Source organism: Marmota marmota, unplaced genomic scaffold, assembly GCF_001458135.2.
Source record: "Marmota marmota marmota unplaced genomic scaffold, marMar, whole genome shotgun sequence".
In the NCBI taxonomy this organism is placed as follows: domain Eukaryota; kingdom Metazoa; phylum Chordata; class Mammalia; order Rodentia; family Sciuridae; genus Marmota; species Marmota marmota.
In genome coordinates, this window is record NW_026000174.1 from 63,495,007 (window position 1) to 63,518,081 (window position 23,075).

General features: G+C 51.9%; 1 protein-coding gene across 1 annotated transcript in view; it reads left to right on the forward strand.

Annotated features, from left to right (window-relative positions):
- LOC107135425 (pepsin F-like) overlaps positions 1–7,096 on the forward strand; it is an 8,578-nt gene extending 1,482 nt beyond the window's left edge. The window contains exons 3-9 of the mRNA XM_015477298.2: positions 696–817; positions 911–1,025; positions 1,894–2,093; positions 3,916–4,032; positions 5,414–5,558; positions 5,634–5,732; positions 6,795–7,096. Coding sequence (XP_015332784.1) covers positions 696–817; positions 911–1,025; positions 1,894–2,093; positions 3,916–4,032; positions 5,414–5,558; positions 5,634–5,732; positions 6,795–6,944 — 948 coding nt within the window. The 3' untranslated portion in view covers positions 6,945–7,096. The remainder of the gene's footprint in view (positions 1–695; positions 818–910; positions 1,026–1,893; positions 2,094–3,915; positions 4,033–5,413; positions 5,559–5,633; positions 5,733–6,794) is intronic.
- Positions 7,097–23,075: the final 15,979 nt, after the last annotated feature.

Consider the following 23,075-nt stretch of genomic DNA (forward strand, 5'->3'; position numbering starts at 1 on the left):
GGGCCTGCAGGCAGAAGCAGGGGGAACAGTGGCCTCTCCCCCGAAGAGAACCCCTGGCCTCGGTCGTGGGACAGTGGAGACTGGGCCTCACAGGGACCAAGTGCCAGGTAAGTCCTTTCTGTGCCAACAATCGTCGCGGGCACCCAGGAGCCACAGCGTTTGGTTTTTCATTCTTTCCGAAGTAGTGGATCACTGATCCCCACTGAAGGGTGAGCCACGTCTAATCAGATGCAAAACTCCAACCAGAGTTCAAGTTCCATACCCAGGTGGAGGCAGCTCCACCACTAAAGCTCCAAGATTTGCACAAAGGCAGCGCACCTGGTGACGCGCAGGGTGTAAAAACTGAGAACCAAGATCCTCGCCTCTTCTGGCAGAATCTATAGCCCAACCAGAGAAATGGGCAAAGGAAAACTGAAGGTCGAACACAAGGGCCAGCGGCGGAGGGCCTGCTTTGACTTTAGAGAAAGGAAGGGGCACAGGGGCTGGGGTAGCCTGGGTGCTGCATGCAGGAGCGGAGAGCGGGCTGGAAAGGACCTGAGAGCCGCAGGGGAGACTGCAGGGTGGCCAAGTGGAGGCCCTGGCCTGAGCGGAGGCGCCAGTGGGGCAGTTGGGAAGTGGTTTGGGGAATTTGGGGCCAGCACTGGGAGAATCAGAGGGATGGACCAGGAGCCTGAGCCTCGCCCTCCCGCCCGCAGGTGTCCTACGTGGGCAGCGTCAGCATCGGCACACCCCCCCAGGACTTCAAGGTTGTCCTGGACACGGGCTCTGCCGACCTGTGGGTGCCTTCCGTCTACTGCCGCAGCGGGGCCTGCAGTGAGTGTCCCCGTCCCCTGCCCTGCCCCCTCGTGTCCCTCCACCCCCTGGGTCCCGGGCAGCCTCACTGGTGCTCCCCCCGATGTCTTGCAGCCAGCCACAGCAGCTTCGACCCCCTGTGCTCCTCCACCTTCCTGGCCTCCGGCCAGCTCTTTAACCTCGTCTACGGCTCTGCGGCCATATCGGGATTTCTCGCCTATGACACCGTCAGGGTAACGTAGCATCCGGAGGCCGAGGCAGGGCGGGTCCCGGGAGTGACCTCCACTTACAGAACCACAGCAGGGTCAGCTGGGAGTGCCTGTCCCTCCTGGAGTCTCCCCCTCCACCAACCGCTGGCCACCCACCCTGCGGGGCTGTGTCCCCGGGGCACACTGGCTCCCCTGGGGTAACCCAGAGAGTGGCCTCCTCCAGCTGCAGGAGCCTGGGGTACAGGGATCAGCAGGCACAAGGCTGGTTCTTCCAGCAGCAGGGAGGTAAGTGGGTTAAAACTACCCACTTTCCACAGCCCGCTGCGCCAGGCATTCTGTTGAATTCACTGGTTGCATCCTCTCCGTAACCCCACCCCCACCCCCACCCCGCTGGCAGGCACTGCTGTGATCTCCACTCTCACACTTGAGGGAACAGAGAGGGGGAGGGCTTTGCCCAGGGTCACACAGCAGGTAAGTGACAGACAGGGGGTGTGGCTCAGTTTTCAAGAGAAAGTAGAACTGGCTCCAGATGCTACTCAGGAAAAACAGAGGACAGAATCAGAATCTGCTGAGCGGTGGGCTCTTCCCCGCGGGGTCCTGAAGGCCTTTGACAATCTCATCAACCTGTGGCCTGCACCCTCCCAAAAGTGTCCGAGTGCACACACATGCACCACCCCAGGAGAGCTGCAGGCAGACCTTCAGAAGCCCCAGGGACGCTGGGTGTCCTGGACCCACACAGATGCCCTGGGGGCTCCTGCCTGGAGACTCTTCTGAGGTGCCACCGTGGCGCGGCCTGACCTCGGTGCTTTCCCAGGGGGCAGTGCCCTCTCCTCACCCACTCCAACCCAGCCCCGCATCCCAGCCCCCCGCGGTGACACCTTCTCTCCCGCAGATCGGGGGCCTTGTGGATGTGGCCCAAGCGTTTGGCCTGAGCCTGCAGGAGCCTGGCAACTTCATGAAACACGCCGTCTTCGATGGCATCCTGGGCCTGAGCTACCCCAGCCTGGCCTTCCCGGGAACCACCCCCGTCTTTGACAACCTGTGGAGACAGGGCCTCATCGGTCAGAACCTCTTTGCCTTCTACCTGAGCCGGTAAGTTGGGGCCAGCAAGCTCCTTCTCCAATTTGGCTGTAACACACGTCCAGTTGCACACAAAATTGTGACTGTCTGATCCAGAACATTCCTTAGAAGTAGTCAGGTCCAGTTGTCAGCAGACTGTGACCTGGGTCCAGTTGAGGCCCACCATCTATTTTTGTAAATGAAGATTTTTTTGGAGAGGGGAATACCAGGGATTGAACCCAGGGGCGCTTTACCACTGAGCTACATCCCCAGCCCTTTTTATTTTTTATTTTGAGATGGGGTTTTGCTAAGTTGTTGAGACTGGCCTTGAACTTGCGATCCTCCTGCCTCGGGCTCCCAAATCGCTGGGATTACAGGTGTGCACCACAGTGCCCAGCCTTGTAAATGAAGTTTTATTGAAACACAAGTGTGCTCATTCATTTACCGATGTCTGGCTGCTTTCACACTATGGTGATGGTGTTGAAAGATGCAAAAGATTTTGTGCCACATGCAAAGACCAAAGATGGAAAATCTGGCCCTTTATGGAAAGAGTTTGCTGACCCTAGAGCCCCGTGCCTTCATCTGGCAGATGAGGAAACTGAGGCTCAGGGAAGGCCATTACATAAGACAGTCCAGTCTGGTACTGGTCAAGGCAGGACTTGCCCCCAGTCCTCAGAATGCTCCCCCACGCTGGGGGTCAGTCCATTCAGTCTCCAGCCACGGCTCTTGGCAAAGAAAAGCTGAAGTTAGCCAGGTGAAGTGTCACACACCTGTAATCCTAGTGATTTGGGAGGCTGAGGCAGGAGGATCATAGGTTTGAGGGCAGCCTGGGCAACTTGGCAAGACCACTTCTCAAAATAAAAAATTAAAAAAGAGTTGGGAGGTGTATGGCTAGAGGCAGAGCTCACCTGGATTCAATCCCCAGGACCACATAAGAAAAAGAAAGAAGACAAAGAAAAGCTGAAGTCCGCTGACCTGGGGATCTGGCAGGGGATCGAGGAAAGGCAAAAGCACAGACAATAGATCTGTGTCAGTGGTTGAGCCCTGAGCTCTAGGGGGAGCCGAGTGCAAATCCCAGCTCCACAGCATAACTTCAAGCAAGGGTTTGAACCTGAGCCTCAGGAACACTCCCACTCAATCAAAGGCGTTAATTCATTCAACAAACATTTATTGAGCACCTACTATGTGTCAGGTGACAAGAGGCAGAGAGGAAGTCAACAAAGAAGTAAACAAATAAAAGTGAAAAAACTGGGGACAGTAATCGATTTGGAGAAAGCAATAAATCAGGCTGATGGAACAGACAGGGATGGCGGCCTCTCTGAGCCCTTTATGGGCTCACGCTGGGAGAGGCTTCAGAGGCAAAGTTCCCGCAGGGGGAGGGGGAGTAAAAGTCCCCCAGGAGGAAGGAGGAAGGAGCACCAAGGACCAGCCAGAGGGCCGCATGGCCCAGGGTGGGGTCTGGGTTAAGAGAGTGGGGGTCTCTGAAAGGGGGTCGAGCAGGGAAGCCCTGTGACCTGTTTTTGTTTTACCTTCTATTTGAATTTAATCGACTTGTAATAATTGTTCAAATTTATGGGATGCCACGTGCTGAACTGCTACATGTACCTATTGTGGAATGATCAGTCAGAGTCATTAGCATCCAGTTTACATACGTGAAAGCTCACCCTGGTGGCCACCGGAGAATCCCCAGAGTGGAGGCAGGGAGGCCAGGGAAGAGGCTGCCGCAGACTCTTTAGGAGAGAAGGTGGATACTCCGTCCAGGGGAGAGAGAGAGAGGTGGAGAAGCCAGGCCGTGTGTGCAACATAAGCAGCCCAACAGTGACGTGCAATGACCTTCCGCCTCCTCCCCCTCCAGCAACGAGGAGAAGGGCAGCGTGCTGATGCTGGGCGGGGTGGACCCCTCCTACTACAGCGGGCAGCTGACCTGGGTGCCCGTGTCCAAGCCCTCCTACTGGCAGATAGCCATGGACAGGTAAGCCCCCGCCTCCCCACCCGCCGCAGGTGACGCCGCCCGGACCCACGCACATCACACGGACACGCAGGTCCACGCTCGGACAGGCACGGGCACCCACGTCCACGCACAGCAACACACACGGCCACCGAGGTGGACACAAGACACAGTCACCAGACACGCGCACAGGGTCACACAAAGGCATTCACCCAGTCGCACACTCACACACAGAGAGAGACACACACACGCACACACACGCACACACACACCCCTCCTAGCCATGGCTTCGGAACCTCTCCAGGCTTCTTGACCAGACAGAAATGGAGCAGGCCCGAGCCGAGGGCTCTGCAGGAGGCCCGGCTGCCGGCCAGGGTGCGGTTCTCTCTGGAAGAGGTGAGGAGCAGAGACGGGGGATCAGGGAGAAGTCCAGCCAGCTGGACAGTCACGACAAGTGACCACCATCCCACTGTGCCTAGGACCCGGGGTTCCCAGTACCCAGGGAATTCCGTTTGAAAATAGGGGAAACCCTGGGCAGCCAGGAAGACCTGTCACCCATGAGCAGAGGCCAGCGGCAGGGAGAAGTCTGCTGGGTTTTTAAGATCTGGAAGCATCCACGAGGACAGCGCACCCAGCCCAGGCCAGCCTTCCCCTCAGGCTGCCTCAGCCATTGCCTGGGTCAGGGGCCGTGTCTGAGCCAGGGACTGCCACGTATGGAACCGCCATCTTCACTTTGGCCCGGAGTTGGTCTGGCCCGAGGCAGCGCTTGGCTGTCCCTGGCTCCTTCCCTCCCTCAACCAACGTGTTGAGCAGCAGTGGCCGTGTGTGGGTGCCGGGCCCCACACCTGGGAGGGTTGACTATGTGAACAATGGGTCACACTGTTAATAAAGTACCACTGGGCTACCTGCTGGGAACCAGGAAGGCAAGACAGACGTGACCAAGAGAGAAACCCATCTAGTCCGCGGGCAAGACTCCCCGAAAAAGTGACAGTTTAGCTGGAAACTGGAGGATGAGGAGAAATGAGCCTTCTAGGAAGGGAGACCGGCTTGTGCAAAGGCCCTGGGGCCAGAAAGAGCAGCGGGATTTCAAGAATGGAAAGGCAAGCGGGCAGTGGTGGAGGGCTATAGGGCCAGAGGCTGAGCTGGAAGGATCGCTTGAGCCCAGAGGTCGGACACCAGCAATAGAGAGAGACAACAGAGAGAGACCCCCATCTCCAAAATAGAGAGAGACCCCATCTCCAAAAACAAACCAATTTAAAGGCAGTTAAAGAGGTGTAGGGTGACCGATGCAGAAGGAAGCAGGGGTGCAGAGGCCAAGGTGCCGGGCCCTTCTGCAGACAGCCAGGGAGCAGGCCATCGGGCAGCTGCACAGTGACCCTGGTGTCTGCTTTGCGCCCTGTCTCAGCATCTCCATAAACGGGAAGGTCATCGCCTGTGATGGCGGCTGCCAGGGCATCATCGACACTGGGACCTCGTTGCTGAGTGGCCCAGCTGACCACGTCCTCAACATCCAAAAGCTCATCCACGCCCAGCCCTACGACCACGGCCAGGTAAGGGGTGGGGCCGCAGCTCACTCTGGGCTCCCCACACCCGGGACCAACCTTCTGCCCCCATCCCCCCGACAGTATGTCGTGGATTGTGACACCATCGACGCCCTGCCTGACATCCTCTTCACCATCAACGGCGTCGAGTACCCCGTGCCAGCCAGTGCCTACGTCCGGAAGGTGAGGACCCCATCCCAGGACCAGCCCTCCCATCTGGGGGCTGGTGGGAATCCTGGGGCTGAGAGGAAGGAAGGGCCCCTGGTGGTCACCATGTGAATTACAGCGGCTGCCCTGCCCAAGGAGCTGGGAGGGAGCATCCACAACACAAGCATTGGACAGGCATAAAGAGCAAGCGTCACCCGGAGCTGGCACAGCGTGAAGGGCAAGGAGAGGGGACTCAGGGCCTCTGCCCCCCAGAGGTTATGTGGCTCCAGTGGTTTAACATGGAAAGTTGGCTATCGCCATCCCTGAAATAGGCCGAGGCAATAGTGACAGGGACAGTCCTGCCATCGTTATGAACAGCGCTCCCTCCCCATCTCAAAACAGCCCTGGTTTGGATGAGAAGTGCTAGGGTCACCCTAGCCCGAGGTCACCACCGCGTCTTGCTAAGGCCCAGTTCTGACCTCCATAAACCTCAGTGACAGCGGGGGGGGGTGGGGATGTGGACGTGAATGGCGGATGCACAGGGACCCCTCGGCACGGCCCACAGGAGAGGCTCAATACAAGTCAGTGCCCTTGAGAGTCCAGGGCAGGCCCAAGGGACTAAAAGAGACTATCCACAGAGAGGAAACCAACTCAGCCCAGGCACAGCGCGGCAGGAGGGGGCCGCTGGCCAGGGACAGGTCTACCTGAGCTCCGAGCACATGGTGCCCAGGACCGTGCGAGGAGAAGGCGTGGGCAGGCAAGTCCCCAGACTGGCCTGCAGACGGGGGATGTCCCAGTGCTGAGGGGCACCAAGGAGTGACCCAGCCCAGCAGGCAGTGGCTGAGGCCGGGGAGCTGGGTCCAGAGGGGCTGCTGGGGGCCCGCGGAGCCCAGTGCTGTGGAGTGAGGGGCTGGAGAGGGGGGAGGAGACAGAAGCAGCCGAGGGCGAGGGAACACCCCACTTCTGCAGCCACACAGGGGAGCCGCTCAGTGACTCCTGAGAAAGGAGGGGTGTGACACTGGGAAGCCACCGGCTCTGAATACTGGAGGGGGGACAGGTGGGGCTCCCAGTGACTACCCCGTGTTTCCAATTCTCCAGAGTCATTCCCACACCTGCCGCAGCGGCTTTGAAGGTCTAGACCACCCGTTTTACCCCGAGACCTGGGTCCTGGGGGACATCTTCCTGAGACTCTATTTCACCGTTTTCGATCGGGCCAACAACAGAATCGGCCTGGCCCCTGCAGCCTAAATGCTGGGGCTTCCCCAGGAGGCTGCCGGGCCTGTCCCCAACACAGATGGAGGCCACAGCTGTCAGATTCCCACCCAGGGAAGTGGACGGGAGCTGTTCGAGGCTCCACAAAGCCTCAGGGTTAGTGGAGAATAAAGGATTTCATTTGCAATGGTGCTAACACCAATAGTCGCTTTTCTCTCTGTCGAGGTGGCCCCTCCCAGTAAAGGAAGATTCTAGAATATAGTCTAGAGCGCAAGGGAGAAAAGCCAAATCCAACTGGCCCGAATGCAAAAGAGACCTAAGGAAGAAGCGTGGGGCAGCTGCAGAACCAGAGCAGGCCCAGAGACCCGAGAGGCCGACCCAAGAGACCAAAAGCCCCTCCCTCCTCCCTGTCCCTGGTCTTTGATCCTCTGCCCTCTCAGAAGGGACAGCAGTGCCACCTCACTACCTCCTCGTCCAGAAGAGGGGCAAAGGATAATTGAAATAGATTCTGCTCTGTCCACCTCTAAAGGACCTTTGACATTAGGCTTCTGCCCTGGGTGGGTGGCCCTGGTGGTCCCCCAGCTCCTCACAGGACGGAGAAGGAGCTCCAGCCACCAGCTCTCTGCCACCCACTCCTGCAATGTCCTCCCCAGCCCTGCTTCCCACAGGATGGGCCCCTGTGGATGCCGCAGCCATTCCCACCCCACAGATGGCCAGCACGGCTCTCCTGCTGGCTTCAGACTATCTTGGGGAGAGAATCCCATGAAGGGGGACCAGGTGGACAAAGCCCTCAGTCTTCTGGAGCAGGTCACCCAGGAACAGTAAGGAAGCCATTTAGTTTAGGGTGAGACCCAAGATGTCAGAGGGCAGAGGGAGAGGAGTCACAGGGGTCAACCCCACAGGGGTCAGAGGGCAGAGGGAGGGGAGTCCCGAAGGAAGAAGGAACAGGAAGGAGAAATCAAGGGGGAAACGAGGCTGCTCTCCAGCATAGCACTGCAAGAGTGGCGCTGTTGTCCCCCTCGTCACCCTTCCCCTCAGGACCTACCTACCACACGCCAGGTGCTGTGGGGGGGCCTGGGATACAAGTTCATAGGAAACTTCAAGTTAAAGGGCCGCCTGGCTGATGGCCTGCCTCCCCCAGAGAGCCACTGTCCCCCCTGTGGTTGTCCCAGAGGCCATCTGTCCTTGGACCCGACTCCCACACCCCACCTCCCTCCTTCTGGAGCAGGTGACATCCCAGGAGAGAACTCTTCCTACCTTTTAGGTCCTGACTGAATGAGTTGACCCTAGGAAACTTTCAGAGCCGAGCCCCGCGCAATAGCCTGAGCGGCTGCTGCTTCAAACATGCACAAGCCCAAAGGCTAACCAGGAACCAAGGACATCAAGTCACCTTGATGACATCCAAATGCTAGGGGCAATTTTTTTTTCTCTCTTCTTAGACTTGCCTTAGGTTTTTTTCAGCGATTGCTGTTAAGGGTGGGAGGGGGAGCTAAGCGTTATTTTACAAAAGACAGAGCGAGAGCCCCAACACAGAGCAGACCTGTCTCTTCTGGAGTTGCCTGGGTCCCTCCTGGGGCCCGTTGTTTTCCCCAGAAACAGCCTCCCCAGCAGCCGGTGAACCCAGCACTGACACCTACAGGCCAAGGTGGGCATGACACCCACCCACTCCACACAGATTCACCAGGTCTCGGAATGGCCCATGAGTTCCAGCTACTTGATTGGCTACTTGGCAACATCAAATCACTGTCTTATAGACTCTTCTTCCTTTAGGCCTGCTAATCCCACTCTAACAAATAGACTCCACATATGTATATATGAAATACATATATCTACATCTATAAATGACACATGTGGTTTGTAGCTAATAATTGCGTACATACACACACATATACATATGTCTGTAATTATCAGCTATAAATTGTTTACCGACTCTAAAGATTTTCCCAGGGAATCTACACATACCTGTGAAAGTTGGAAAACACCCCAGATTCTAAGAGCAGGAAATTTATTGACGGGAAGGACTCTTCTGCTCTTAGAATGATGCGTGTGCATTAAGTCTTTATAAAGAAAAGCACCTGGAGCTATAGGGAATACACTCTTCCCCCACAGTCTGTCCCCCTCCTGCTCCCAGCTCCCTCCGGCATTACAGTCTCAAAAGCTCTAGAATTCACTTCGCTTGCTGATTTTCTGTCTCCTTTCCTGGAGTGTGAGCTCTCCGGGGCAGAAATTTAACTCTTGTCTTGTGCTCTGGTGAACCCGCATTGCTTAAGTTAGGGCCTGGGACATAATAGATGCTCAGTAAATATTTTTGGACAGAATGTTATGTGAAATCAATGTTCAGAAAACATGACCCAGTAACCCTGATACCAAAACCATACAAAGATAGATCAAGGAAAGAAGACTACAGAGCAATATCCCTGAAGAACAGAGATGCAAAAATCCTTAGCAAAATCGGAGCAATCAGGCAAGAGAAGGAAATCAAAGGGATACAAATAGGAATCATGGTCCTATATACAGAAGACCCCAAAATTCCCCACCAGAAGGCTTCTAGAGCTTATGAATGAGTTCAGCAAAGTGGTAGGACACAAGGTCATCCATAAGTCAATAACTTTCCCATAGTCCAACAGAGATGCAGTGGAGAAAGAATCAGGAAAACCTCAAAAAATAAATTAAAATACTTGGGAATTAACCTAACCAAGGAAGTAAATGAGCTCTACAATGAAAATTATAGAACACTGAAGAAATAAATTGAAGATACCTTAGAAGATGGAAAGACGTCACCCGTTCTTGGGTAGGCAGAATTAATACAGTCAAACGACCATCCTACCAAAAGTAATAAGCAGATTCAAGGCAATCCCCACCAAAATATCAATGACATTCTTCACAGAAGTAGAAAAAACCATTCTAAAAATCATTTGGAAGAATAAGTGACCCAGAAAAGCCAAAGTAATACTAAGCAAAAAAAAGGGGACTGCCGATCTGAAATTGTACTACAGAGCTGGAGTAAGAAAAACAGCATATAAACTGAAATCAAATTGCGGCATGCATGAAATTGTGGGGATGAACCCAACTGCTATGTGTAACTATAAAGCTCAGATTAAAAATAAATTTTTTAAAAAAACCCTTCAAAATAGACGTGAAGATCCATGGGACAGAATAGAAGACACGGAGACAAACCCACACACCCACAGCCATCTGATACTTGACAAAGGTGCCAAAAACATATTTTGGAGAAAAGACAGCCTTTCAGACAAGTGGTGTTGGGAAAACTGGATAGATATATGTAGAAATGAAACTAGACCCCTATCCCTCACCCTGCACAAAAGTCAAATTGAAATGGAGCAAGACTTAAATATTGGACCAGACATTTTGCAACTGCTAGAAGAAAACCTAGGGGTCCACACTCCATCATATAGGGGTTGGTACCAACCTCCTTAACAAGATCCCCAAAGCACAAACATAAAACCAAGAATCAATAAGAGGGATGCCATCAAACTAAAAAGCTTCTGCACAGCCAAAGAAATGATTAAGAGCATGAAGAGTGAGCCTACAAAGTAGGAGAAAATCTTGGTCACCTACTATTCCAAGAGGGGGTTAATATCCAGAATATATAAAGAACTCAAGGGGCTGGGCTGGGGCTCAGCGGTAGAGCGCTTGCCTAGCACATGTGAGGCACTGGGTTCCATCCTCAGCATCATATAAAAATAAGTAAATAAAATAAAAATATTGTGTTCATCTACAAGTAAAAGAATATTTTTTAAAAAGAACTTAACGCACACAAAAAAAACCACCCAGATAATCCAATCAATAAATAGGCAAAAATACATAACAGCACAAAAAACCAAATAATCTAATCATTAAATGGGCAAAAATAAAATAAACAGAGGCTTCTTTAAAGAGGAAAAACAATTGGCCAGCAAATATATGAAAAATGTTAACGTCCTTGACGATCAGGGAAATGCAAATCAAAACTACACCAAGATTTCATCCTACTCCAGGCAGAATGGCCATGATTAAGAATGCAAACATTAATCAGTGCTGACAATCTTGTCGGGGAAGAAGGTGCGCTTGTACATTGTTGGGGGGACTGCAGACCGGTACAACCACTTGGGAAAGCACAGGAAGACTCCTCAAAAACTAGGATGGAACCGCCATAAGACCCAGCTATCCCCCTCCTTGGTATTTCCTCAAAAGCACTAAATTCATCATATTTTGGCAATACCGCCACATCAATGTTTACAGAAGCACAATTCACAATCGCTAAATTGTGGAATCAACACGGGGGCCTGTCGATAGATGGGTTAGGAAATGATGGTACCTGTACACAACGGCCTTCTTCTCAGCCATAAAGAGGAATGGAATTGTGGTGTTGGCTGGTGAATGGTTGGAAATGAGAATATCAAGCCAAGTGAAATAAGCCAGACTCAGAAACTCAAAGGTCAATTATTTTCTGTCATACATGGAAGCTAAATAGGAAAGGAGGAGGGAAGCATAGCATGACATAAAGATAAAGGACCATCCGTAGCACCCAAGGGGCTCGAGAGGCAGAGCAGAGGGTGGGAAAGGGGGGGGGGCAATGAGGCCTAAATTCTTTTAAAAAATCATGTCATGTGCGCATATAAATACACCACAGGGAGTCTCACCTTTACGCCTAAGTAAAAAGAATCTATCAAAGAGAAGTCAGTAGATGAACAAAAGAAAGTTCTAGAAGAGAAGAGGAAGGAGAACAGGGGAGAGGAGGAAGAATGCGAGGGAAAAGAGAAAGGGGGGGTGTCGTGAACTGAAGTCAAATTACATGCACCTATGAGTTTGTCGGGATGGACCCAACCACTATGTGTAATTATAGAGCTCTAATAAAAATCAATCAATCAATAAACCTTAAGAGAGGGGGGAAACACGATACAGGTTCCCACTGAGTGTAACTGTACAAGCAAGGATTTGGCGCTGCTGTCTTCTGGTCCACTGTGGCGCCCACAGGCCAGGGGCAGAGAGGGGCTTCAGCCACGGAAACTTCTGATCTCGCAGTTCTGGAGGCTGGGAGTCCAAGGTCAAGGTGCTGAGGCTGGCTTCTTCCGAGGCCTCTGTCCTTGGCTTCCTGATGCCGTCTTCTCCCTGCCCATCTGTGTCCTCTTTGGTAAGGTCCTTCGTCATAATTGGACCCACCCTCGTCACTCCATTGAACCGCGATTACCACTTTTGCGTGTGTGCGTTAACTTTTTACTCAGATATGCTCAGACATAGACAAAAGTACACAATATGATGACCCTCTGTGTCCCCAACAGCCAACTTCAGTGATTATCCTGGCCAACCAACCTATCTACAACCCTTAGTCTCCCCGTATCATATTTCAAAAGAAATCCCCTCCACTGTGTGATCTTATCCATAAACATTTCACTAGGTAGCTCATTAGAAAGTACAAAACACACGCTGGGGCTGTAGCTCAGGGACAGAGCACTTGCCTCACATGTGCTGAGGCCCTGGGTTCGATCCTCAGCACCACAGACAAATAAACCAATAAAACAAAGGCATTCTGTTCATCTCCAACTACAAGAATATTTTTAAATAAATAAATAAATGCATTCTGTCCATTTACAACTACAAAAAAAAAAATCAAGTATAAAACACGCAGTTGGTGTTTAAATCTCCAGGGGCTTCACAACTGTCACACGTTAAAATCATAAAAATTCATATATCAAAATCAATCGGCATTTCTCTCAAACCTCTTACTCTGTAGGTTCTTTATTCCATTCTCTTTTTGGCCCCCTTGTGATTCCTTTGTTGCAGACAGTGGGCTGTTTGTCTCCTGAGTTTCCCGCAGCCTGGATGTTGCCGAGTGCTTCCTACCACATTGTTTAACAGGTCCCTTTTCTCTGTAGTCCCTGTGTTGATCCAGAGGCTTGATCAACTCAGCTTCCCTTTTTCTTTACTCTGGGTTCCTGGTTGTCCTTCGATCAAGAGGCACGTGAGGTCTCCATTGCCCATCAATTTATTAAAGATTACAAAATAATGCGATGATACTGATGCTATTTCTTTATCACTAACTTGATAAAAATCAGATTTTCCTCCACCTGTGTCTTGACCACTGGATGATAAAGTTTGTATAGGAAAGAAGGTAAAAGCTGGATTCTGCCCCTTCCTTCACCTGTTTTTTAAAATAACAAGTTGCTCATTAGTATCTTCCAATTAACAACTAACTGGGCAGGGTTTTTTCTTAGTTTCAGTATGATCTCCTGGCTTTAAACATGTTCGATGTGTTGCAATCCATTGCAGTTATTATCTTTGTTGATGCTCTGACGGTCCCAGCTTTGGCCTCTGGGAGCATCAAAAGGGAGTTCTGACATGACCCAGGACCTCTCTGGTAGCTTCCTTGCTTTGCTATGATCAGATGTTCCTCCCCATCTTGAACATTTTCTGCTCAAGATCTGCAATCCGCCTATTGCTCCCAGAAGTTTGGTTCAATGGAAAACCATATATCAATATCATAAACCGGACGGGGCGCAATGGCACACGACTGTAATCCCATCAACCAGGAGGCTGAGACAGGAGGATCACAAGTTCAAAGCCAGCCTCAGCAACTTGGCAAGGCCCTAAGCAACTTAGCTAGATGCTGTCTCAAAATAAAAAGGACTGGGGATGCGGCTCAGTGGTTAAGTGCCCTGGGTTCAATCCCTGGTATAATAATAAAAATAATAATAATAATAATAATAATAATAATAGGAGGAGGAGGAGGAAGAGGAGGAGGAGGGGTGGTAACTGCTCCTAGGTTAGTCCCTGTTTCTTGACCTCTTTGGAAAAGGACCTGGTATTTAGAAGATTTTGAACCTTTTCTCTTCTTACACGTGTATTTGCTTACTCCCACATCAAAGCATCTCAGTTGTCCATGACACCCAAGGCCAGCTTCCCCCAGAATGTTGCACAGCAGCCGGGGGCGCCTTCTGGGTCAGTCCTAAAAGAGGAGCAGCTCTGTCCGCAGTGGACTCCTCAGCACTGGGGAGGCTGCGATGGGTCAGGAAAGACGGGCGAGCGCCCTCTGTGGGCTGCAGGGACTCAGCACAGGACGGCAGCAGTTCAACGGTGCACGCGCGCCCCCTCCTGGCGGCCCTTGCTGTTCTCACCATGAGGCTCCTGGGAGCAGCAGGCCACTTATTCACCTGGCCATCCCCAGGGATTCTCTTGTCTGGGGCTTTAACGACCCCATCTCGCAGCAGGTTAGGATTCTACATATGCACTTTAAGGAGGACATAATTCAGCCCATAACACCGATAAACAAAGAATGTTGAGATGTGTTAAAAGAATACAGAATCCAGCTTAAAGGGGCTCCTTCAGACCAAATCAAGTGTGAAAATGAATATAGCAATAATGGATCACAACTCATTGGCTAAAACAAAAATCTATGACTCCATACTGATCACTAAATACAAACGGAGGACTGGGGGTAGAGAGCTTCAGGTGTGAGGGCCTGGGTTCCATGCCCAGTCCAACAAAATCAAACAAATGCAGACAGCCCTGGCGCAGTGGTGCATGCCTGTAATCCCAGCGACTCTAGAGGTGGAGGCAGGAGGATCACAAGTTCAAAGCCAGCTTTAGCCACTTAGGTCCTGTCTCTAAAAAATGGGGGGAAAAAAAGGCTTGGAGATGTGGCTCATTGGTTAAGCAACGTTAGATTCAACCCCTGATATCCGCCTCCCCCCAAAAAAATACAAACACCTAAGTTAATAGTAAATTGCATGAAATGAAAGCTCTCCTTGCTCTAGAATGCCAATTAAAAGATGTAAAAGAAATGGTAGTTAGAAAAGTCCCACTCTACAACCATCATTTTAATAATGGATGTAAGCATAAATGGATGCTTAAAACTTGGGTGAGTGTTTGACAGGTAATTTATACATCCAACTTATCTCCCTACAGAATACCTTAATAAGCACAAGGTGATAACTGCAGTGAGAATCCTGGTGTGGAGATTCCCCTTACTGTGGTCAATAATGGAACAAAATGTGATACGAGGCCGTGAGGCAGGCCACATCACTTCTCCGATACTCCTGCTAAAAAATGGGCAGCCAGCAAGCCCAAAGTAGGGCCATTCTGGAAAAGAAAGAAGAAGAAGAAAAAAAAAAAAACTGGTCAGTACCCTTAACAATGTCCAATGTCATGTTGGAGAAGGCAGGACCGGCCCCAGCCTGAAAGAGACCAAGGAGACCCAGCAACCAAAACTAATGCCTGGCCCTGGTTTGCATCCTGCAGCTGAAAATTTAAAAATCATCAGAAAGGGGCTGGGGGTGTAGCTCCGTGGTGGAGTGCTTGCTTAGCAAGTGCAAGGCCCTGGATTGGATTCCCAGGATGGAGAGACAGACTGAGCTCGCCACCAAGAAGGCACAGGGTCCAGCCAGGATCAGACCAGCTCAGAAAAGGCAGCGGAGGCCAGGTGTTACTCAGCTGGGAGCAATGTGGCAGGAGAGGGAGCAACACCGGGGTAAAGGAGCTGGGGCCCTGTGGTGGGAACTCAGCCTCTGTCCCCAAGGGAGGCTCATCCCAGGCACCAGTTTGGTAAGTACTTCCCAGGGCCCTGGCAGGTGGGCTGGCTGGGGGAGGCGCCCTGGGGAGGAGCCGGCCTACCCGGCATTCCTTTGTCCCGCCTGGAAACTGGAGGCCAATTCCTTGGTCATGCTCCAGTTCCCAGGAATTTTCCAGTGCCTGCTTCAGGGCTCCATCCCTTCTCCATCCCCGCCCCCCCCCCAGGCCACTCCCAGTTTCCTCTTCTGCTTCCAGTTAACCCCTGCTCTGCCCGGTACCAAATTCCTGCTGCTACTTCCTGGAGAAGCCCTGATTTTGCATGTTACCTAACACGGGTACCAGAGCCCTTTCAGAGGGCCAGCCAGCTAGTGGTGGGAGATTCGGTTCAGACCCCCGTCACCCCCCTCTCCCTTTCCAGACTCTGGTGCGAACACATTCCTGACCCCAGGAACCATAGGGCCTCCTCAGCTTCCTGACTGTCCCCTGAGGCCCTGGACCACAGTCCTGGGCCCACCCGTGCTGCTCAAGGGCCCCAAGATCCAGAGCTCTCAGGGTTTAGAAAGGTTTATATTTTGTCTATTTTTTTTTTCCGATTATTACATCGTGGTAAAAGATAGACATAACAGGAAATTTACCATTTTAATCATCTTAAGGGTCCAATCAGGGCTACTAAATACATGCATAATGTCCTGAACCGTCCCGCCCCTCCGTCTCCAAAACTCTTTGTCTTCTGTAAAACTGAAACTGCGTCCCCTTTGGTCAGTGACTCCCCAATTTCTCCCTCTCCTCCAGCCCCTGGCAGCCCCCATTCTACTTCCTGTCTCTGAATTTGACTACTTAAGCCCCCTTAAATAAGTGGAAGCCGGTGTCTATATTTTCGTGTCTGGCTTATTTCACTTAACGTGGTGTCCTGAAGGTTCATTCGTTCCACAGTGTTTCTCAGAATCTCCATCTTTTTAAGACTCAATAAGATCCCATTGTAGGTATAGACCACATTTCACTCATCCATTTATCCATCAATGGACACCTAAGCTGCTTCCAAGCTGTAGCTATTGGGAACAAGGCAGCTATGAACACAGGGGTACAAATATCTCTTAGGGACCCTGCTTTCCATTATTTTGTGTAGATGCCAGAAATGAAATTGCTAATCATAGGATAGTTGTGTTTTGTTTTGTTTTGGTTTTGGGTTTCATTTTGTACTACCAGAAATGGAGCCCTGGGATGCTCTACCACTGAGCCACACCCCTAGTCCTTTTTATTTTAGTTTGAGACATGGTGTAGCTAAGTGGCTGAGGCTGGCCTTGAACTTGAGATCCTCCTGCCTCAGCCTTTGGAGATGCCAGGATTACAGGCATGTCACCATACCCAGTGACATCCTTCCAAATGGACCGTTGTCCACTCACCTTGGAACTGCTGTCCACACACCGAGCAGCTCTTGATTGGTCAGTTGAGAGGTGTTCGTGGGACACGGCCGAGCCCGGCAGCTCTTCATGCAGTTCCTGAGAGAGTCTGGAGGAGAAGGGACACTTTGCTTGTGTCTCCTGTGTTCTCCAGATGACGTGGTCCCAGACAAAGCATCTCCACTTCGTTATGGGACTCTTGTGGACACCCAGACACCATCCTAGACATTATAGGATCTCAGGTTTCCAGATCATCTTATGTCCTTCAGTCACAGGAGTAGCTTCCACTAATGTCCCATCAGGAGTGCCAAGAGCCCTCAGGCAGAAATTCTGTAGCCCAAAGTCCTAGTAGTTGTCAGGGGAAAGCTCACAGGCTCAGTCTAGGTCCCACAGGGGGCCATCCAACAGAGAATGGGTCCCCAGCACTCCATCTGCCACCCCTCACTCTGAGCCTGGCCAGTCTCCCTGGTTGCACTGGGCAAGTCTAATTAATATTGCTAGAAGGTGGCTTTACCTGCCTCCTGTTTTACAGTACTATGAACATGTGTCCCCATAATACAACCAGGTGGAAGGGAGGCCATGCTGGACGTGAAGCGTGCCCAAATATGCCCGTGCCCCCACAAACTCCTCCCTGCACCTACCACCCTTGGTTTCCCTATCTGTGGATTCTGTGAGGACTTTATGCATGGCTTGTGGTTATACAGTAGTTAGGTAGGGAAAGAGCTCCCCAGCCAGGCGTGGCATCCCATCCTGGCACACGTTAGGGCAGGCGCAGGACCTCTCTACCTAAGTCCTGTTTGAGCCAGCCCCTTTCATAACCCTTGGCAGCCTGGGTTCTGTGGTCTAGTCCCAGAACTAATCTTCATCGCAGACCATTTTACCTTCTCTGCTGTAAAAGGCTTTGTCCCCGCAAGGGCTTGAGCCAGGGGACCTTCCGGCATTCTGTATCTCGAGTTATCTGACTGTTGCCCTAGAAAATTTCAGATCAGATATCTCATTGCAATCTCTGCTTCTTGACTTCTTCAATTTCTCCAAAGGGGAGAAATGCAGGAAAAACCTGTTTGGAGCCCTTTAATGGTGACCATTAGGGGCTCCCTTGGGGCCTCTCGATGTTCTGTAGTGCCGTCTTAAAAGCCCAACTTTTTGTCTGTCTGTTTGTCTGTTTGCAGTGCCAGAGTTGGAATCTAGGACCCTGCAAATGCAAAGGCTCTCCCGCTGAGCCGTGCCCCAGCCCCAATCCACTTCCTAAAAAACATCTGAAGATTTCCACCCTGCTGGGATAAGTCCCACGACTCTGACTCTCCTTTTTCTTTTTTCTCTTTTTGGTTTCACCTTTACAATGCTGTGTTTATGCCTCCTTTTTTACTGGGGATTAAATCCAGGAGGGCTCTACCCCTGAGCCACACCCCCAACCAAGCCTTTTTATTTTTTATTTTGAGACAGGGTCCTGTTAAGTTGCTGAGCCTGCAGCCCCAGCCTCCTCTTATTTCTGAATGACCATTTAAAATTTTCCACCTTCCTGGGAGAGTTCTTTGACTCTGTTCTCTGGTTGAATAACCTGATGTTTTTATTAGCATCTGTAGACTGAGGAGGGGAGCTGGGAAAACAAGTCCCACAAGGCTTCCCAGATTCTCTTTGATTTTGCAGCAGGGAGGGGCGGGTTCCACAGTGCAGGAACCCCCTGTATCACAACATTGACCATGATCCAGGCAATGGCCTGCTTGGCTGGTCACCATGGAGCTAGGGCATGGCTGGCATATGAAGCACATGAGTGCTTTGACTGGCCTGTTCCTCTTGTCCTTGCAAGGTATCTCTTCAAGGCCAATGGACGGTACAGTGGCTTCGATCCCGTCCACCAGGCTGGCTAGTCCCCTGGAAGTAACCGGTGTGTCTGGCTCACATGCAATCTTCGATTGCTCCATAGAGAGCTATGGAGCCTGGATTAATCTAAACGAGTGCCACTCTGCAGCATTTAAAACCAAAGCAGCAGATCCAGGTGCCGTGGTGCACACCTGTAATCCCAGCTACTGGGGAGGCTGAGGCAGGAGGATCAAAAATTCAAGGCCAGCATGGGCAATTTAGATCCTGACTCCAAATAAAAATGGCTGGGGCTGTCACTTAGCCACAGAGCAATTGTCTAGGATGAGCCAGGCTCTGGATTCAGTTCCCATACTGGAGGGTAAAAACAAGAAAACTGTGATTTCTAATGATTCCTCTCACAATCCACTCCAGTAAAAGGCTCCCCAGAGAGCTGATGATGGGGATCTAAGAGATGAAGCTGGTCCTTCACACTCGCCTGTTGGTTTCCACAGCTTCTTGCCCCCCCCCCCCACCGCCACCACCAATTGATGCCTCTGTGGGAGTCCATAGGTCTGCAAGGAACTTTCTGTTTGTTCCTGCAAAAATTTTCCCCTAGCTCTGAGGCCAGTGGCCAAAGCCCAGAGCCACCGAAATCTGAATTAGCTCTTAATTAAGGTTCGGCCTGCACCCCTTTGACTTTCATTTTAATTCTTACAGATAACAATAAGCAAGGGACTGTCCATTTTGCTCTTTGCTGATCAATTTGCGTTGCTAGACCTCCAGGGAGCCACCTCTAAACGCCACAGGGAACCTTTTCATCACTGACTGCAGCCGTGTGGCCGCCAGGGAATCAGACCTCCTCCTCCCCACCCTCTAGTCCCTTCTCTTCCAGAACCACGAGACTCCGAGAGCCAGGGCTGCTCCAGCAGATCCCACGTCACTGACGTCAAATCCACGTAGGAAAAGAAAAATCGACTCAATCTCAGACTCACTTTCTCCTACTGTGACTCCCACAACACACACCATCTGTGACCCCAGATGCTGCGGCGGAGGAGGGGGTCCCCACACACCAAGTGATCAATTCTACAACCGTCGACCCCAGATTTAACTGCAGTCCGACACCGTCTACCTGGAGACACTGTCCGATCTCCCGGTGAGAGCCTCGATCCCCCAGGCTGCCCCTACTTCAGACCTAGTGGCCAGTCTGGGCCTCCGGAACTTCTGACAAACTGGCCAGCTGCAAATTGGGGTTCCCACAGTTCCACCCTGGGGTTCCATTAATTTGCTATCACAGCTCATAAAACTCAAGGAACCCTGTACGACTGTACCGATTTCCCAGGGGAACCAGAGGACGCTTTAAAGGATGCAAGTGAGCTGCCCGGTGGGAGGAATCGGGGGAGCTTTCCAAGGACGGTAGATGGGTTAGCAAACAAACAAACAAAAAACCCAACCAGGCCCTTTCTCAAAACAGCTAGATTTAGGAGTACGAGATCCAAACAGGTCTCCATGTTTAAGTGGTTTGTGTATCGTCCAGTGGTCAGTTTAATGAGCAAGCATTTAAGTCTCTCCTCGCCAGGCGCTGGGGAACGGTCCCCGACTAGGAGGCAATGCCGAGGTAGGAAGCTGGCTGAAGAGGGAAAGCAGATCCTCATCAGGTGTAGTGCCCCCACCCCTGGAGGGGAGCAGGCAGGCTCAGAGAAGACCTCCGGGAAGGTGGACACTAAGGCTGGCCTTTGAAAGATGGATACCTTGGATGGGGAGAGAAAGGCAGAACAGTGAATGAGAGGTGGAAAGGACAGGACCCGGGGACAGCCCCTGGGAAGCCCCTGCCCCTGCTGCCCAGCTGGCCCCGGGGGATCCTGAATGTTCAACTCCTGGACTTCAAACAGGTCCCACGTCTAGCCTACTGGAGTCCCTCAGGGATTCGCTCAACGACTGTTTCCTGAGCACCTACTAGGTGCCAAGTGCTGGCGCTCAAGTGCCCTGGGCTAAGAAAGGAAGACTCAGACGTGGTTCCCGCCCGAGGGGTGCAGGGAGCAGAGAGATGGAGTTGGCCACAGTGAGACAGGCCTCAGGGACTCCCAGGCTCAGCCCCAGGGGGAAGGTCAGATGGAGGCAGCACTCAGAAGCCTGGAGATGAATGAGGAGGTTGGGTTTTTAATGGGTCATCACGGGAAGCCGCGGACAGTGCTTCAGATTCCTCTTGCGGTGTTTTTGGTTGTTTTTGGCGTGCTGAGCTGGAACCCAGGCCCCGAGCACAGGAGGCCAGCACTCGCCCAGGGAGCCACACCCCAGTCCTCCTGGTCCAGCTGTTTAACCTGAGCGTTAGTTAAGAGGAGTCCCCGGGGGACGCCCCTCGTCATAACTGGCTGTGGGGGTGCCTGTCACCATGGCAGGTCTGCTGCACTGTTTAGGGCTTGCCCCGGGAGGACCTTGGGTGGACTGTGACCTTCCATCCACAAGAGGGTCCCAACACTCCAGCAAATCAGGAATGGACTCGGGGTCCCACACGGAACCTCAGGCTCCAAAGGCCTTGGTTTCGAGAAAGGTCACCTGAGCCGGTTCCAAGAGGACACCTCCAGCCCATGACCCTCACTGGCTTTTGCACGTTGACCACTTCACGTTGACCACGTCACTTCAACCCTTGCACGTCCTCCGCCTCTGAGTCCATCCGCTGACCGGAAGCTTCCCGTCACCCGCAGCCCCAGCTGCATAGCGCTGTCCTTGGTATAGACACCGTCTGGGTGAGCACGGCCACCTCCTCCTGCCCAGCCCTGGGGACTTGGGGACCGTGGCAAACCCCCCCGAACAAGCTCGCTCCAGCCATATCAGTCTCAGTGATCCCAAAAACCATCTGATTGGGACTCGGGGTGGGGAGAAATGGCAGATGTGTCCCACCCATTTCAGGCTGGGCACTCCTGGATAAGAGCCGCCGTGTCTGGAGCCTTGGGCCCCTTGGATGCCGAGTGTTGGGAGGGGTGGGGAGGAGATAAGGAAAGTCCCTTCTCTCAGCACCCCTCCTTGCCCCTCCTCCCCCGGGGCCCCCTCCAAGTCACAAAAGCTCTACCGACCTCCCCACTTTCCAGGCCCTGGCAGGGTCAAGGACTTTGGTTTGTTTTGCATCTGTCCATAAGAAACACAAGTCCACAGCAACCATCTGTTCTGCAGCAAAATAACCCACATTGTCACAGATCAGCTCAGTGGTTTCCTCTGGGGAACCACACGCATTTCAGGTGACAGTCCTGTCCCTTTCAACCTAATCTCCAGAAGCCAAGTGTTACATGAAATGATGCATGCTGTCTCTGGGCCCAGGGCGGGAGCTCATCGGTGCTCAGTGAACATGAGCTGACGGGGACATCATCTTGGTCCCCCCCATGCAGATCTGAATCACGGACGACACCAACCAGATGTTCGTGCTGACGGAGTTGGAGCCGGGCTCCTGAGGGAAACCCTTCCCCTGAAGGCCTCGTGGGTCTGGCTGCCCCAACATGGCCATCAACGACACCTCGTGGAACCTGGTGCCCCAACACCTCTTCTGCATCCATGTGAGTCCATCATTTGGGTAAGAAGGGGCTTTCCCCCAGAAAGGTCGCCTGGCCCAACAGGAAACAGTCCAGGGCTGGGTAGGGTGGGAAGCTCTTAGAAGCTAAGGATTCAAAAAGCTACCACCTAAGATTGGAGCCGCGTCGCTCTCTCCGGAGGGCACCATTGCCAGGCTCCCTCTGAAGAGCCGCTGGATTCCATCCTTAGCAGGATCAGTCTCCGTCCCCTTGACCTACACAACTCAAATGCCACTAGCCACCTGCTTTCCGGCCCCAGTTCCCTCATCCTTAGCCAAAAACACCATTTAAAGTGAATCCACTTAAAACTGGAACCAATAATCATACCCAAAATCAAGAAGATTTGATGGGAATTTTATCTGGACTATGAGACTTTATTTTTCCTACCAGGGCTTGAACCCCGGGGCATTTAACCACTGAGCCGCACCCCCAGCCCTTTTTATTTTATTTATTTATTTATTTATTTATTTATTTATTTATGAGACAGGGTCTCGCTAAGTTACCTAGGGCTTTGCTAAATTGCTGAGGCTGACTCTGAAATTTCAATCTTCCTGCCTCAGCCTCCTGAGCTGCTAGGATCACAGGTGTGTGCCACCACACCAGGCCTGAACAATGAGATTTTAAAGTGATGAAAGCAAGTTTCTTAACTATTTAACAAAATCTAGGTTCCGGTTATGTTGATGAGTTCATTCTAAGCATGAATAAGAATAGACCTAATTCGTTTGAGTTAAGTAGTTTTATGCAAGATTATTGAAGGATGTCGTTGATTTTAAGCTCTTTCTCTGACAGACACCCTCCTCTTTGGAAACAGCTCATCATTGTTTCTGTTTCCCCCGACCCGCCCCCATGTTGGGGAGAGAACCCAGGGGACACACCACCACTAACCTAAATCCCCAGCC